This window comes from Sinocyclocheilus rhinocerous, unplaced genomic scaffold, assembly GCF_001515625.1.
Source record: "Sinocyclocheilus rhinocerous isolate Xijiao unplaced genomic scaffold, SAMN03320098_v1.1 scaffold533, whole genome shotgun sequence".
Lineage (NCBI taxonomy): Eukaryota > Metazoa > Chordata > Actinopteri > Cypriniformes > Cyprinidae > Sinocyclocheilus > Sinocyclocheilus rhinocerous.
The window spans coordinates 479201-497490 of record NW_015642843.1 but is presented as its reverse complement, the minus strand read 5'-3'; the positions used below and the strand labels follow the sequence as shown (position 1 = coordinate 497490).

Genomic DNA, 18290 nt, shown 5'->3' with positions numbered 1-18290 from the left:
CACACGTTCATTAACTTAAAGCTTATTTTAATAAAAAGCTATGTAAAGTTCTTGCAAATGTGTCCCTGCCACAAACTCAAAATAACTGTGATAAGAAGACACTCAGAAACTTTTTTGCATGTCCATTAAGCCAGAATAATTTTTATTGAACACAGAAATTAAATTTTTTTTTTAGCCTTTTTTGTCATACTTTTTTTCTATTTTTCTTTTTTTTTTCTTTTTTTTTTTTAAATAAACAAAACCAGAACAAACTTAACACTGTGGACAGCAAAAGGACATTTGCAGTGTGCAAGCCATGCATTAAATAGCATAACTCTGAAGTGCTGTTTTCTTTTCCTTGTTCTCTGGAACAACCCTCACAGACCTTCAGTGAGCATGCCTGTAAAATTGAAATAAAATCGGTCAACATTTGTGTGCGACACTCGTATGCACTACTAAAAATTGGCCTTGTATGATTAAGACCAAATATTGCGACAAAAAAAATGCTCGTAGATTACCTGCCTTACAAAGCTCCCTCACTTTGCCGACAGTTCCTTGGCTTGATGAGCCTGAAGCACCGATACAGCCTCTTCAACCTAAACAGTGCAGAAAAGTGCAATGATCAAACAAAATCTGATCTTTGAGACTAAATGTGGAGTACATGTTTTGAGCAGGTGAACCTTGGAGTGCAGGGACTCTGGAGACTCGAGCATGTGCAGTAGTTCAGAGTTGTCAATCTCCAGCAGCATGCCTGTAATCTTTCCCGCAAGAGTCGGATGCAAGGCCTGGATAAGTGGATACAGCCGCTCACCTGTATAGGATGCAAACAGTTTGGTCATTTTACTCATGTTACGAACTAGTACATAGATTGTGTGCTATATTCCAAGTCTTCTGAAGCCATATGATAACTACCTGCTACTTTACACTAAATAGACACTGTAAAGTTTCGACAACTGTAGTTTTTTTTCAGTACTTCACTGTAAAGCGGAATTCACAAAGAATTTCTCACTGGATAAATATAACAGTACTACAGTGAAAAGTCGTTTATTAACAGTTAACCGTACTATTCTAGTAGTGCCCTCTACTGAGCAGTATTGTTCATTCAGGTTTAGGATACAGGTGATATAAAATGATTCAAGCTGCTCACATCTTTAAACCTTTAAGTGATCGTGTGTGCACGTTTCGTACCCAGGAGTTGTTTCTGCTCTTTTAAGGGTGCAGCTGCCAGCATTGAGGCAGTAAGGGGCTCCTGGCCTCTCACATGAACCGCCGGCTCTGTATTCGGTACTACCTAAAAAACAGTAAAAGAAAGACTGCTGTATTTTTCTATTTAATGCTCAAATGGCAAATGCCAAAACAAATGAACTTTATGAAGTTGTCCTTAGTTTGAAGGTTTTTTTTGTTGCTTTTCTGTTGACAATTTTTACAGTGTTCTTGTATTTACAGAGACAGTCAGCAAAGTTCACACTGCGAGAGGGGGGTAAACTGGGGCCTCTGGACTGTGTTGTACTGGGATGCTGCTACATCATAAATCAATGGTGAATAAAATGCCTCCACACTGTCAATTCACAAAGTTTGATATGCGTGCATGTTTTAGGCACTTTACGTACATCAAAAATACTTTTTTTAAAATCCAGCTTAATCTTAATTACATATATGGGAATATACTGCAAAATATAATGTGATATATTACATAATACATTTCCATATATTGGAAACTATTGCTCTCGTTTTGCAATATACAGCAATATATGCATATATTGTGACATAGAAGTAAATATTGTGCTATGGTCTTCTTTATTATCTATAGGTTGTCCTGCGATAGGGAGGTTGTCAGATTGATGCGGGGGCGCACGCTGGGGAACAGTGCCACAGCTCTGTACAGGCACCTGTGCCTCAGGCATAAAGAACATTTCCTGGGCCAGTCAACGATGTACCTGTCTGTGCTGAGGAATTTTGTGACCCAGAACACTGATCCCAGCAGTCTCATTGCCCCGCTGCCACCGTGGCTCAACATCCTTGGAGTCCTTCCACCTGCACCTAAACCGCTTTGTGCCAGGTATGCATTTTTCCTAAACAATGCGAGTTGTTTGTTCATGTGTTTTCCATGGTGCTAACTTCTTTCTGCCTGCTTTTTTAGGAACAAGTGCAAGTGACATTCATTTTCAGATGTACCTGATGGAAGGGCTTGTACAATGGAATGAGGCTCGTGCGGTTGCTGCCGTTGAAGGTGGCAGCAGAAATGATATCTGCTATGGTGGCCAACTGCAGCAGTACGCAAACATCCTGAGCCAGCTATTTATGGGCCTTAATTTGGCGGAGGACTACACCAGCCCTGGCGAATACACAGGTAACATGTTTGTGCACACAGGACACTTTTGTGTAGTAGCTGTGACACCTGTATTTCACCCATGCGCTCATCACACTTTGAATGTCTACAGGTGAACTCATTGGTGTGGAATACTTGTATTCCCAAACAAGTAAAGCTTTTGAGGAAGACTTCGGTGCGGATCCCGATACTCCAGATGGGATTCAGGATGAAGACCTGAAGAGTGATCTGGAGAGTGATGAGGGGTTTGAGGATGTGGAGTTGGATGGTGAGCCCCTTGAAATCATTGAGCTCAGCTTCGATCCCCCAGAACCCATTCAGCAGCAGGCAGAGGCCATACAACCTCCTGGTCCGTCATCAGATACAGCAGAGTCTTCCTTGCCTGAGCCCATGGAAGATGAGCCAGCCACTCAGAGCCAGGTGACTAAATTACCCTATAGGCATTAACACTGTGATGATGATCTTTTATTTTGAAGTAGAAGTTACTTCATTACCTTACTTTTAGATGTTTGAAAGTGATATGACAGAATAAGCATGATAACACTTAAGAGAGTGTAATAATTTACTTTAATGCACAGATGGAGAGCCTGGGACCAGATGGCAGACCTGGCTATGACCACGTCGTCAGGTTAGCCAACAGTCTGGTGGACCTCAGGCATGAGGGGTTCATTACACAGCAGAAGGTGGAGGAGATTGTGACTCTCTGGGATAAACTGTCAGAGTTTGACAAGGGCGCTCTCATCTACCCAGCTCGCCACCGCGACAGGCTGGTGAAGGGGCGCTTCAAAGTCAGTCATTCTGTGACGAATGTGACCCCTGGAGCTGACAGTTTGAAGCGGTATGTTTGCCAATCAGTTTGTATAATTTGTATTTCATATATTCATCAAATAATCTACTTAACATGAAATTTTTTTTTTTTCCACAGCTGCTTCCTTGGTGAAGGCAGTGGACCTGCTCAGTGGCCCAATGCCAGCCGTCTTGTGGAGGCAGTCTGCCTGGCTCTGTGCAGAATTTACCCCGCTGGTCAGACAGTGGCTGGTGTCAAGGTAAACAGGTGGGCTGTCATTCTGCGTGACTACAGGATGATAACAGATGTAGTCCTGGACAGCCCCAGACTCATGGCTGAAACAAGGTTGCAGCTGTTTGAGTTAAATCAGCACACTCTTTCACAATGGTAGGTTCAGTAATTAATTGTTCATGCACAATTGTTGTCATATACCACCCTTCTCTGCACGTGTACTAATTGTTATATTGTCTTTACATAGGCACAATGCACGGAAAAGGAGGCAGGAAAGGGAGGTCTTGGAGCAGAGCATTCAGACCTTTACCACTCCCTTGGTGGCCTCTGAACCCCTCCCACCTGTGCTGTATAAGCATCCGGAACCGGTCCGGCATGGGCACCAAGCCTATGAGTTCATCATTCCGGCGGATGCATCAGGACAGGCAGTACAGCGTGTTCGAGGCCAACCTCCTCCAGTGGGCTCAGCGTCAGCAGCTGTTGCCATGCCTGCTGCAGCACAGCATGCCCAAGGACAGCCTCCTCCAGTCCAGGTGGGCTTTGCGGTCCCTGACCCTGCCCACTTGCTTCAAGCTACAGCCACTGCAGCTATTGCTGTACCTGCTGCTACACCTCCCGGTCCAAAGGTGCCAAGGACCACAGCTTGGCGGCGGAGGAAGGCAGCGGAGGCAGCTGCAGCACAAGGTGCAACACCCAAAAAGAGACAACAGACTGAACAATACGTTTGCCAAAAGTGTGGCCAACCAAAGACAAAGGAGTTTGGCCACAGTCGGTTCCGAGGTGCCCACTTTTGTGCCAAGGCATCTGGAAAAACTGTGGAGCAGTGGATAGAGGAGATGAGAAGGGGACAAAAATAAGTTATATATTGCATAATACGTATATACTGTTACATCACACTAAAGGAGGTAGAGCTTTTTCGCATTTGGCTCCCAAACTTTGGAATAGCCTTCCTGATAACGTTCGGGGTTCAGACACACTCTCTCTGTTTAAATTATGTCTCTATTTGTTTCTCTGTTTTTTGCCACGGGACTGACATCCCGTGGTAATCTAGGATCTACACAAGCTTCAGTCTGGATCCAGAACACCTGAGAAGAGATGATGCCAACCCCTCAGAGGACCTCAGATGATGCCAACCCTGAAACAACATACAGAACTACCACATTTTGCTATAAGTTTGATTGCATCATATAATAATTGCTGTTAATAGTGTTCATCGTCTGTTTGAATACATCTTTAATTGATTTTTCCACACATTTCTGCCATATGTGCATTAACTGACTACAACTAGATGAGCCCCAGAGACAGATCCCCAGTGAGGACCTTGTCTCCTAGACGGCCACCGGGACAATACCACAGGAACCAGATGAGTCCTCTCACAATGTGACTTGAATTGAACTGCTGGTTTGTCTGGTCAGAGGAGAACTGGCCCCCCGACTGAGCCTGGTGTCTCCCAAGGTTTTTTCTCCATTCTGTCACCGATGGAGTTTTGGTTCCTTGCCGCTGTCGCCTCTGGCTTGCTTAGTTGGGGACACTTAATTTCCAGCGATATCGTCGACATGATTGCAAAGATCATAGTTGAAGAGTTTTATATAGTTTGAGTGTTTATATTGTCGTTTCTTTATATATTTAATGTTAATAAAGATTGCCCTTTTCTCATTATATGTCTGTTTTATTAGATATTCATATTTATTGTGCATTTTGGAATCCCTACAGTATACCTATAGTAAACTGTCAGATGACTTAAAAATACTATTAAATATATACATCTTACTTTAAAAGTTAATTTATTTAAAAGAACATTGAAGCACTCACATTCAAGAATAATATTAAAGCACTTATACTGCTTTAAAAATTTACATATGGTTATATATTTTTTTTTAAGATTGATAAAACAATTAGGATTAGTATGAAAGCATGTTTACAAAAACAATAAACTGCCTCATAAATTTCATGTAATTATACTATTTAAATATAACAATGCTATTTAAATATAATGTTATAGATATTTGAAATATATGCAATTTTATTATATTTTTTAAATATTTTAGTAATTTTTTTAAATTTAAAATATAAGTGTCCTGAATGCCATTGATACATATGATATAAACAATACATTAGGTAATTGAAGAATTCAATTAAATAAAAACTAAAATTTGAAAAATTATTGTAAATAAAAATTCTGTAAATGTTAAATATAAATACAATAATAGTACATATATTAATCAATAATAATATCAATAATATTAATAAAAATATCAATAAAAGTGTGTTTATGTTTACATATCTGCTCTAGTAGCCTTAGGAGTATCTCAAGTTAATAGCAGACCACAGCACTCAGTTTAATTCAGCAGATATTCTCAGTGAAATTTAACAACTGAAATTGTTAAATTGTATTCATGCAAAACCATGATAAAACCTTGATATTCAGCATTCAGCACAAACATTAACAAATATTAACCATACATTATACAATTAAAAGCTTTCTGTGCTGGATTGTACAGCTCAGGTTGTGCTTATGTTTAGCACCACAAAACTGAAAAATCTATTACACACGTTTATTAACTTAAAGCTTATTTTAATAAAAGCTCTGTAAAGTCCTTGCAAATGTGTCCCTGCCACAAACTCAAAATCACTGTAATAAGAATAAGACTATCAAAAACTCTTTTTGCATGTCCATTAAGCCAGGATCATTTTTATTGCACACAGAAATTTCAAAAAATATTTTTTTGCCTTTTTTTTGTCATTTTACTTTTAATTTTTTTTAAATAAACAAAATCAGAACAAACGTAACACTGTGGAGAGCAAAGGACATTTAATAGCATGCATTAAATAGCATGACTCTGAAGTGCCGTTTTCTTTTCCCCCGTTCTCTGGAACAACCCTCACAGACCTTCAGTGAGCATGCCTGCAAAAATTAAACAAAGTTGGTCAGCATTTGTGTGTGACAGTTGCATGCGTTATTAATTGGCATTGTACACGTTTAAGGCCAAATATTAAGATAGAAGAATGCAAGTAGATTACCTGCCTTACAAGCTCCCTCACTTTGCCGACAGTTCCTTGGCTTGATGAGCCTGAAGCACCGCTACAGCCTCTTCGACCTAAACAGTGCAGAAAAGTGCAATGATCAAACAAAATCTGATTTTGAAACTAAATGTGGAGTACATGTTTTGAGCAGGTGAACCTTGGAGTGCAGGGACTCTGGAGACTCGAGCATGTGCAGTAGTTCAGAGTTATCAATCTCCAGCAGCATGCCTGTAATCTTTCCCGCAAGAGTCGGATGCAAGGCCTGGATAAGTGGATACAGCCGCTCACCTGTATGGGATGCAAACAGTTTGGTCATTTTACTCATGTTACGAAGTAGAACATAGATTGTGTGCTATATTCCAAGCCTTCTGAAGCCATATGATAACTATATGCTGCTTTACACTAAATAGACACTGTAAAGTGTCGGCACTACACCCTCTACTGAAGAGTATTGTTAATTTAGGTTACCATCACTGGTTTAAGAAGCAGGTGGTATAACATGATTCAAACTGCTCACAACTTTAACTTTTAAGTGACCGTGTGTGTGCATTCCATACCCAGGAGTTGTTTCTGCTCTTTTAAGGGTGCAGCTGCCAGCATTGAGGCAGTAAGGGGCTCCTGGCCTCTCACATGAACCGCCGGCTCTGTATTCGGTACTACCTAAAAAACAGTAAAAGAAAGACTGTTATATTTCTCTATTTAAATGCTCTTAAGTGTCATCACATTGCCATGGTCTGAAACTAGTGCATGAAGTTGTCATTAGTTTTTGTGGCTTTTCTGTTGATAAAAGATTGATAAAACTAACATTTAGGATTAGTATGAAAGCAGTTTTACAAAAACAATAAACTGCCTCATAAATTTAAATAAATTTCATGCAATTAAACTATTTAAATATAACAATACTTTTTAAATATAATGTAATAGATATTTGAAATATATTCATTTTATTATATATTTTTAATATTTTAGAATTTAATTTAAAATATAAGTGTCTTGAATGCCATTGATGCATATGGTATAAACAAAACATTTGAGGTAATTGACAGAATTCAATTAAATAAAAAAATCATTGTAAAAATTATATTGTAAATAAAAAATTATACAATTGAGTAATTTTAGACTTATACAAATATTTTAATATTTGAGGCTATTTATTCAGACCATTCAAGTAAAATATAATAACATTTTCTGATTTAAATCACATTATATTCTGACAGCAGCCTGCAGCTCACTTCTTAAGCACATGGCTACTTAATATGCATATGTCATGCCCCAGTAGCACATGGCTACCTAACGTTACTTACTATGCACCCTTCTTGACCCGCCTTCTAGACCCGCCTACTGAATTGTTCTAATTTTGGTGATTTCTTTATTTTTAGCAGCATGAGCACCTTACAACCCCACAGGTGGCCCCATTGGAGTTTTGAGGTCACTACCATGAAGTTCAAGGTCATGGAATGCTCCCAGGTGTGCCAGGGGCCCCAGAGGGGCTACAGAGAAGATCCGTCAGGTTCCTTTGCGCAGGGGCCATGCTAATCTTCTCTGTATCGTTCCAATTTTAGTATATGTGCTGCCGAAGCAAGCACGAACAAGTGGTCTAGACGTCTGGTATATATAGCAGTGTCTCCGGGAAAGTCTTCTCGAAGGTGGTGAGTGGTTAAACCATGATTTAGTCATTTACCAGGACAATACAAGCACATTTGATGTACTGCAACATACAGATGTCAGTATTCACACTCATTTCTGATCCTTTAAACTATATATTTGGTGTAATTTATGTTTTTCTGCCAAGAAACAGGCAAGCATGCGGATCAGGCGGCCCTCTAGCCAGTAGGATTGGCTCTCAGTGCTGACGCATTCAGGTCATGCGATCCGTTCTCCTCCCCCAGCACTGCAGCTCCCAACCCCCAACGTCAGGACTGTTCTCGTGACTCCTGTGAGACCATTACACCAGAAGCCGAAGCATCCAAGGGCCTTTGTTTTATATTTAACTTCTTTTGTAAATTTAGAGTCTACAGTGCCTCCATCTGCCACAAGAGGGATCTCCTCATCTGCAAAAACAAATGTTTTATAGCCCCGAGTTATAGCACAATTCACTTAATTCAATAAATAAAAAAATAAAAATTTTTTTTAAAAAAGCGCACAAGTGTACATTAGCAAGGTCTTTCACTGAATCCTTAATGTGAACCTACTTTTATTTGAATGTTATGAAATCTACACATTACTACAGTGAAACAAAGACAGTTTTGTCAAAAGGAAAGTGAGCTAATATGTTAGCCTTTTGTCACTGTTCATGTTCCCCAGCTCCACACAATCCTCATCCACATTACATCTGCTTCCCTCACTCTCTCAAGACCATTACATACAGAGGCAGACAAAAGATAATCCACAAATCTACAGAAATATGATTTGAGGTTCCTAGAAGCAGTGCAAAACTTGATAGTTTGCATTTGGCTGTTATAGTTTTAGCTGTAATGTCTCAGTTCACCTCTAGAGGGTCTCAAGTATAAGCTATGGGTTTCTCCCTGGTTTCTCCACAGCTAGAGAGCATGTTAATTCAAAGTTGTGTCTTTCTCTGCCACTAGGTGGCTCTCGAGTATAGGATATGCCATTGTTTATCAATAAAAGGTCACTTCGGTGTTAAGTTTCAGTATTTTACTGCATAAGCAGATAAATAGCGAATTTGAATCTTATTCCTTAATTTAAACTTTACCTATTCTGCCAGCCTGTTGCACTTATTAGCACAAATGAAGTCTTATTGGTGGTTTAATGCATTTGATCAGTCATAAGCCTAAGAGGGAGGTGCTTGCGGTTCGCTGGGCTGTTTGCGTTCTTCGGGACATTCTAACGTGGCTTCATGTATCACAGTCTTAATACATCACCGAATTCTATATGCACCTTATTGATGATGCATACTATATACACACAAAAGCAGATGCTCCCAGAATACGATCGAAACGCGATAAATTGCACGTTACACGTTTCCCCGTAGAAACCACTAGAAAGATAGTACTCCGTGCGGCTTAATTTATTAAGAAATTGATATGGAGGCACCAGACCAGAGATCTGCATAAAGTTCTTCATGGGCAGGGGTTCAAGTGTAAAGCATCTATCACGGAGTAATTCCAATACAGCAGTTGCTAGTAATAAGTACTCGCTTGGAAAGAGCTGCATTGAAAATGGAGCAGCTTTACTCAGCGAGTTCTCACGTGCTCCGAGTCTGATGATGCTCAGACTCCAATTGGCTTCTATCAGTCAGGAGACGTTTATTACGAGCACGTGGTTGTAAACCAATGAAACCATGGGAGTTTCGGGAAACATTTTGCCCAGCAGCCAATTCTTCTTCTTCTTCTAATAACGTTTTATGGCGAATGGCAAACCAACTTCTGGTGCATTTACCAGCAGCCAATTAAACGATGGCGTCTGAAACATTTTGTCCAGCAACCAATGAAACCTGACACTCACTGACACGCCCCTAACTTGGAAACGGAGCTTAAAGAAAATTCTGGGTTTCCCACTCTTAAAGGGGTCATATGATGCGATTTAAATTTTTCCTTTCTCTATGGAGTGTTACAAGCTCTTGGTGCATAAAGTTTTTTTTTTAAATACAAACACCTTTAGACACAAATGTTTTTTGTATTTTTGTGAGGACTTTCTGCTGACATTGTTTTTATACTTTGTTAAACACACACAAAGCCTTACCCATTCGCTGGGTGTTGTTAACAATGTGAGGAACCTGAGTGGATGCCTGGCGGACTGTGCTGATGATGGTGGAGGGTCTGCGGGGCACCGCTTGTCTCACAAACTGAGCTGTGAATGGAGCTAGTGCAGCCAACAACAGAAATTAACTCATCCAAATACAAAAACACACAGAGGGGTTAAAAAAAAAAAAAAAAAATTTTTAAAAAAGAAGTGTATTTGAATGATATTAATGAGATGATATTAGTGACTTTACCTTGAGTCCTAGGAGCTTGAGTTGTCCAGCGTGGCGCAGGCCGCAGGTTTGGTACGGTGTTGTAAAAAGAGCGAACCTGATGCTAGAAATGCAGATATGCATGCAAGTTCACACAGCAGAAGTAATGCAGATAATGCAATCGTCATACAAAACCACACATGCATATAAACCCTTCCACCCACTTGCGGCACAGAGGTCATGTAGTAGCCGGAGCTCTGCTGGTAGGTGGTGGGTATGGCAGGGCTGGGAATGGCTCGAATGCTGGCTAGTCTCTGCATGTATTGATTGGTGAGGATTGCCTTTCGCTCCTCTTTTCTCTGGGCAAGAGCCACGTATAGTGGTTTAGTGCTAACGATACGGCCATTCATCTCAGTCACTGCCTTAGTGGCCTCTTCGGGAGAGGAAAAACACACAAAGCCAAAGCCTCTACTGTGGCCTCCATCGGTCATCACCTATCCCAAAATACAAAAAAATAAGCAGCAAGACTTTATTCAATTTATCTCACCATAAGATTGCACAAACAAATGTGAGAACGTCCATTTTTGTCAATAAGAACTACCATTTTCATGTAATATATTTTTAGGCAAAACCAGCATTATTTTAGTATCATTCAGATTTATCAGTATTTTTACATTTGTATTTATTTTCAGATTTAGTACAAAAAAAAAAGTTTTTAAAGTAGTTTATATTCACTTTAATTTCAGTTTAATTTTGATTACATACATTTTAGGTTTAATTTTATTTCAAGTAACTAAAGTTTATGGTTTTAGTTTAAGGTAATGATAATAATCATGGGTGAAACAGGTTCTCTAATGAGAGGGGGGGAAAAAGGGGAGTTTATTAAATATGAATGGGTTGGATGGTGAAAAGTGTGTTACAATGTAGCTAAAAAAAAATGGCTAAAGGTTTGCTAAAATAATGGCTAAATAGCTATTTGAAAATGTAATTTTTCCAAATTAATACAAAATTTCAGATTTTCCAACATAAAAATGTGACCCAAATGAATTTTATAAAAGTTATATATTTTTTTATTTTATGATGACCCTAAAGCAGAAAAGAGAATTGTGACAACACAACTGACGTCACACACTCGTAACTAATGTTTATAATGTCTGACTATCGCAAATAATTCCTGATTTTACAAATTTTATATTATACTCCTATCAAACTTGTGAATCATTTTTTATTATATTTTCTAGTTTGTTGTCCTGTTAGCATTCCCGTTATTTATTAAGTTGTGTATTCTGTTGCACTTTACATTACCTTTGCACTGGTGATGGTTCCATAAGGAGCAAACTCTTTCCTCAGCTTCTCATCATCAATGCTGTCATCTAGATTTTTTACATAGAGATTTACTCCCTAAAATCAAAGAAACAATGCATGCATTACAACATTCCTGAAAAATCAACATACAGTTGAGCATATGCAAATCCTTCTCAGATGATTAGGATGATACTGAATTTTGGCCGTGCTTGCAGATTTATACAAGTTGCCATACAGGTAAGCAGAGTTAGGTATAATGCGTTACACAGTAACGCGTTAATGTATTCCATTTACTTTTCCTGGTAACGCAGTAATGTAATGCGTTACATTTTAAATGTAATTGGATTACAGTTACTAATGTCAATAAAATTACGTTACTTAAGTTACAAATGCAGTGTTAAAAATGTGAAGTAAAAATCATGTTTTGCGCGTCAGTATGCCCTTTAATAGATCACCGGAGATTGCGAGCTAAAATGCAGACGAGTCCTACAACATTTAGATGCAATGAAAGGTTGCCTATCATATTTCAAAATGTTGCATTCGATTTCACATTTTAGTCTGGCATTATAGTTTGGGAAAAGTTCAACAAGTGAACGTGTACAAGTTTGTCACAGCAACACTAATATTAGTAAAAATAAATGACTCATCAGAAAGAGATCCTTTGCTGGATTAAGCCGCGTTGCATCGCATTCTTCTTCTGAGGTAAATTCAAGGCTTATTCCTCACAGCGCATCTTCTTCCAAAAACGAAAAGTAGCCGAGATGAACTTGAATCTTTCTTTGTTTACGGAGGTGAAGTGGACATTTACATGTATGCGCGTCTCAAGCCTGGTTTGGCATGGATGTTTATCTTTAGCGCACGATGTGCGTCGGTGTGATCACATTATAGGTGAGCTCAGACGGGAAAGACTGTGGCCCTGTCCACACGAACGCGGTTATTTTTAAAACCGCAGCTTTTTCTACGCGGTTAGGCTGTTCGTCCACACGCAAACGCAGCACCAGGTCACTGAAACCAAACATTTTTGAAAACGCCTGCCAGGGTGAAGATTTTCAAAAACTCTGGTTGCAGTGTTATCGTGTAGACAGCGAAACCGAAGTTTTTGGCTTCTGACGTCAGCGCCTGCGCTGTTATCTTCGCCTAGTGGAGACTTTTTCAGGCTTCTGATTGGCCAACATGGCTTTACGGTTGAGATTATATCGCCACCTGTTGGTTTGGCATGCTCTTGACAGTGCTTCATAGCATGCATTTACGTTTTCATGTTGATGGAGATTTTTTTAAAAACGGAAGGAAAAACTTTACGTTTATAAAAGTACCAGTGTACGTGTGGACATGGCCTGTACCTCGCGTTGGTTCCAGTGCTTCATAGCATGCATTTACGTTTTCATGTTGATGGAGATTTTTTTAAAAACGGAAGGAAAAACTTCACGTTTATAAAAGTACCAGTGTACGTGTGGACATGGCCTGTACCTCGCGTTGGTTTCACACGGATTATTTTATCAGAGAATATTTGTTTTCGACATGACTTAATTTTAAAAATAGACACTTCAAGCTTTCTTTAGATGTATCTCATGTCATTTTCGTTCATTTTAGTGACTTGTTTAAGGGAGATGTTTGTGGAGACTGAGAATGCAGAAAGCACACCCTATTTGTTTTCTTTATTTTACAAAAGCGAAAAAAAAAAGAAAAAAAAGTTGATATTGCGAGTGTATACATATGTAATTTTTCAGTCAATATTAAATTAAAGAACTGAGTTTCACTTTGTAGTGTATTTTTTAGGTTTGATAACTTGAAAAGTAAAGTAAACTTGAAAGTAACTTTAATTAGCCTACTTTTTAAATGCAGTAATCAGTAATGTAATCAAATTACATTTTTAAAGTAGTAATTTATAGTGGATTACTTTTTTTGAGTAACTTACCCAACACTGCAGGTTAGCATATGTGCATGTACCTGGTAGCGTTGTATGCGCTCCTGCTTTATTTGCTCAAACTTGCGCTTGAGTTCTCCCTGCCTCTCCAGTCTTTTCTGAGCTCTGCCCACATAAAGGACTCTGCCATTCAGCTCTTCTCCGTTCATTTCAGTTACTGCCTACCACAGAGAGAAAAGACTTCAGTCTCCATATCTACTCGCACATACTGCACAATTTGTTTTCTTACCCTCCTGGCATCTCCGTGGTTTTCAAAGTTGACGAATCCAAAGCCACGAGAGCATCCCCTTTCATCAGTCATCACACACACGCTAAGGGTCTTACCTGTGAACCAGAGGCAGCTTTAAAAGAAGCAAAATCAATACTCCTAATGAAAAGTGCTTGCTGATGAATTATAGATCTTAAATCAAAGTTTAAAACCCCCTGCTGATACTTTTAGTGCATTTGCATATTTAACACTATTTCCAATGAATGTCTTTAGAGGAAAAAAAATAAATAAAAATCATTCCTATATGAACCTGCTTACCAAATTCAGAGAAGATGCCCTTCAGTTTCTCACTGTCAATATCTTCACCGAAGTTCTTAATATACACATTGGTGAACTCCATGGCTTTAGCTCCCAACGCTGCCTCACGCTCCTTACGAGACTTAAAATGCCCTACAAAACTGCAAGTGCCGATTAAAGTTTATTTACTTTTGTGCATAGCAATACTGAGATTGAATTATTGCAGAAAGTACATCAAAAGAAACTTGCAAGAAAAAGCAAATACAAAATACTCAAGAAATATAAAAACCTATTCAAAACGTATTCAATACTATACCAAATAATAATAAAAGATAAACATACACACAAATACATATACATCTGTCCATAAATATACAAATAGGAATGGTAGAACTAGCATAACGTTTTGTCCTTGCTTTGAATAATGTCAAATTACTGCGCTTCCTAAGTGGACCAAGTTTTTTCACCCCTGGTTGGTGGAAAAAGATCATGGAGAGGATGAGGAAGTAGTAGTAAGCCAAATTAGAAAACACTATGAATGTCAATTCTATAATAGAAATAAAAATTTTATGAATTTTTTTTATATAGAAAACATAGATTGCTGACCAGGACAAAACAAAGCACATAAAAAAAAAATAAAAATAAAAATAAATGCGTATAAAAGCAGTTTTCGACATTTTTTTGACTCGAAGGTAGTGGTGGGCGATATGAGCTCAAATTCATATCACGATATTTTACACTGTCCAGGCGATATCGATATTATATTTCGATATGAAAAAAATTACAGGCTAAATATTTTAGCTTTATATAATGTGAACAATCGAATCACTCCCCGAGACGACTCGTTCTTCCCGGGTCACATTAAAGATTCGTTCAAAACGAACGAATCGTTCAAGAACGACCCAACACTACGTTGCACACAGAGCACAAAAACGTTCAGCCTCGACTCCTTATCGTCATTTGTGTTAAAATTTGCAAAGCGTACCAAATTGAACAAAACAATATAAATGCAAAATTTGAATTCATGAATATATAACGGTATTCACGGTATAGCCAAATCCATATCATGAAACAACATAATACCGGTAGTCACTTTCATACCGGTATAGCGCCCAGCCCTACTCAAAGGCCCATTGTTACCCAACAAAATGTTTGATATATCCCACATACACTAAGATAATTGTGGCACTCCTGTTTTAATGAGGGCAAAGCAGCTTGTTCCTTTTTAGGTCTTAATAGGCCTTTATTAAATAACAGTCAAGTAATTTTATATAATTAACAATGATTAATTTCATAATTCCAGAAGTTATGTTCTATATTACAGAAATCTAGCGCAAGCGTTAGTTCAGGCAGGCCACATAGGCAGAGTTCCACAACAGCTGACCATCAGCTGTTCAGATCTCTCCAATCCCAGCAACTCTCCTATCTCAGGTACGTGTGTGTATATATATATACACACACGAGGCACTATCACTCACCTCCAGCTTAGTCAAGCTCACATTCAACCCTCCCTCCCACCCTCCTAATCAGTACACTTTTCCATATATTATGTCCTGCACCTTGGCCGTTCGTAGTTTTTCTTTTCTTCTGTTTCAGATCGCCACAACAGGACAAGCTTCCCAAGCAGGCCTACTTTCATTATATTTATGTCATGCTGATGGTTCCGGGGGGTCATTACAGGCAGCTAATATTTTTATATTGTTTTTGCTGAACCCCCCATACGGAACCATACCGCCAAACCAAATATTGTGTGTAATCAATAAACTATGTTTTACTGCCAGAGTGGTCCTGACTGAACTGTACGTTCTTTATTAAAAACAATACTTACTGAGGGAAAATAAAAAGATCTTGATTTTGTGTATTTGCAGAGACCCCTAGTTTTTCCCTAGCTCCCTGCTTGAGAACCACTGGTGTCAATACTTACACTTTCCGATCATTCAGAAGCATGCCGTTCATGGTCTCAATGGCTCTGTTGGCTGCTTCTTGAGTCTCAAAGTGCACAAACCCGTAACCTTTTGAGCCATTCTCATCACAAACCACCTAAGATGAAAAACGCATTAGTTACATTGTTTGTAGTCTCAGCATCAGACGTCACGCCACCATCAGTCTGAAGGTCTGGCAACGCGAGACTACATTGTTTGTAAATTATTTCAGTCAACTTACAGATAAAGCTGCCTTTAATAATCATTTAAAAAACACCGTAATGAAAAAGGATGTACCTTACATGACAAGATGTTACCAAAGGCAGAAAAGGTGTCATAGAGAGCCTTGTTGTCAATAGACTCATCCATGTTCTTGATGAAGATGTTTCCCACACCAGACTTTCTCAGACCTGGATCTCGCTGTGACCACATGATCCTGATTGGACGACCCTTGATGACTTCATAGTTCATGGTGTCAAGGGCACATTCCGCTTTAATGTGGAGAAAAGTGAGGTTTACTATTTAGAGAAGTGCTTGAATCACTAAAAGTGGTGATTAGTTTGGGTAATTCATTATTATTAATGCATTTCATCTGAAATACACTAAATTCAAATCACAGTTCTTGATTCCTAAATTCCAGAACCGAGCTGCAATTAAAGAGCATTCTCAATTCAATTCGCAACACCCTAGTAAGAGTGTGCTCACCATCAGCAGGCTGCTGGAAGTTGATGTAAGCATATCCGAGGGATCTCCGTGTAATGACATCCCGGCACACACGGATGGACATGATCTGACCAGCAGGAGAAAACTTCTGGTACAGCATGGCCTCAGTGACATCAGGATGAAGGTCACCGACATAGAGAGAGGCTAACGGGTATGCTGGTCCACTGCTATTCATCCTTCAGACGCACTCTGCAAAAGAGCACCTTATGATCAGAAAAACGTTATTCTTTTGTCGCCACTTTTAATTAACAAATTTGGTAACACTTTAACAATGAGGAAATCACTTGTTACATTTTTTCTAATTGATAAAAGTACAACTGTTAATTGTTAGTCCACGTCCATTAAATAAAATTAACAGATACAACTTTTGATTTTAATAATGCATTAGTAAACGATGAAATTAACTATAACTAAATACTTTGGAAGTATTTTTCATTGTTGTTGCTTGTTAACTAATGTAATTCACCATGTTAACAAATGGAATCTTACTGTGAAATGTTAGGAAACAATTGTAAGATTGGTAGGAGCACAAGTACACTAGGATTACTTTTTCAGTTAAAATTATTAAAACGCGAAAAAGAACAAAACATGATTTGATGCTCCGTGTTCAGTTTCACTTGGGTTATTTATATAGGCCTATATGAAAAGACCATATCTGCGGATCCTTCGCCAGCAACTGTGGCTGATGGGCAAAAAGTAAAAATAGCTAACTTAAAAGTTCATTATTAAAACAAGAACCCCTCTGAGGAAACAATGTTAGTTACAGTTACCTGGTGTAATGTGGAGCACAGAAGCATATCCTTCAGTGTAGCTGCAAGCGGGCTCCATCCCGTTGGGACTGTTTTTGTGTGACTTTAATTATTACCGAGGAACACCTGTCATTTGTAGCGCGCTCCATTGTGTATCAATTAAAATCCATCTGTGAGAAGAACTGCCTTTCCGTGTTGTTCCGCGAAAGAAAATAGTTCCTGCATGTGAACTCCCACTGTCCATAGATTATTTAAATTACTAGCTATGTACGATAAAAATTCAAATACGGCGAACAAGGATGTTGTTATTGTGCTGTAGTAGTCTACGTTCAATATCGCAATATCGATATACAGTAGTCAACATTTGAAACTATTGGTGGTCTTCTAAATTTGAAGCCTAGTGGTGAAAAAGTGTAATGCTGGGTGAAAATGCAGGCATCATGCAGCAGTAGCATCATGTTGACAGTATTCCACACACATCATATAAACAAGTGTAGGTAACAAAATAAATAAATAATAAATTTAAACATACTAAACACAAAACACATAATATACACACTATATAAACAATATGCAGGGTGAGAAAAACAGGAAGTGCAAATGGAGTGTCAGTGAACAGTGTACTGTGATGAAATGTGTGTATGCAACATATCCTCCTGAGACCCAGCTATGGAGTTTTTGCCTCTGTAGTGGACATTATATTTTAGTGAATTTCTCTGAGACCTCACATGTCACAGTTTTAAGTCGTTTCACCTTGACCACTCCCTCTTCTTGGTTTTTAAAAATGGCTGACATTAATTTAGTGATTAAATTGTTCATCCTTGTGGAAATATGATAATATTTTGTAATTATAATTTAAATCTGATTAATTTTCAAATTGTTTGTCATAAATCAACATC

At 38.6% G+C, this 18290-nt stretch overlaps 1 protein-coding gene across 1 annotated transcript; it reads right to left on the bottom strand.

Annotated features, from left to right (window-relative positions):
* Positions 1–217: 217 nt before the first annotated feature.
* Positions 218–17507, bottom strand: LOC107756822 (embryonic polyadenylate-binding protein-like). The gene is made up of 20 exons (XM_016574110.1): positions 17413–17507; positions 16625–16831; positions 16217–16410; positions 15922–16037; positions 14019–14158; positions 13722–13816; positions 13516–13653; positions 11569–11664; positions 10488–10757; positions 10306–10387; positions 10027–10172; positions 6908–7010; positions 6508–6638; positions 6369–6424; positions 3232–3430; positions 2155–2244; positions 1168–1270; positions 660–790; positions 498–575; positions 218–379 (listed from the first exon to the last, which is right to left on the bottom strand). Exons 2-19 carry the CDS (start codon positions 16815–16817, stop codon positions 516–518), a joined length of 2343 nt encoding a protein of 780 aa, XP_016429596.1. The 5' UTR covers positions 16818–16831; positions 17413–17507; the 3' UTR covers positions 218–379; positions 498–515.
* Positions 17508–18290: the final 783 nt, after the last annotated feature.

Bases quoted from the DNA above. Each gene is read 5' to 3' on its own strand.
- LOC107756822 (XM_016574110.1), bottom strand. From the start codon at position 16,817: ATGAATAGCAGTGGACCAGCATACCCGTTAGCCTCTCTCTATGTCGGT. The intron at 7,011-10,026 runs GTATAAAAACAA...ACTGTTTTTTAG, and splicing joins CTTTGTGTGTGTTTAACAAA to GTAGTACCGAATACAGAGCC. The intron at 6,639-6,907 runs GTATGGAATGCA...CATCCCATACAG, and splicing joins AGAGCAGAAACAACTCCTGG to GTGAGCGGCTGTATCCACTT.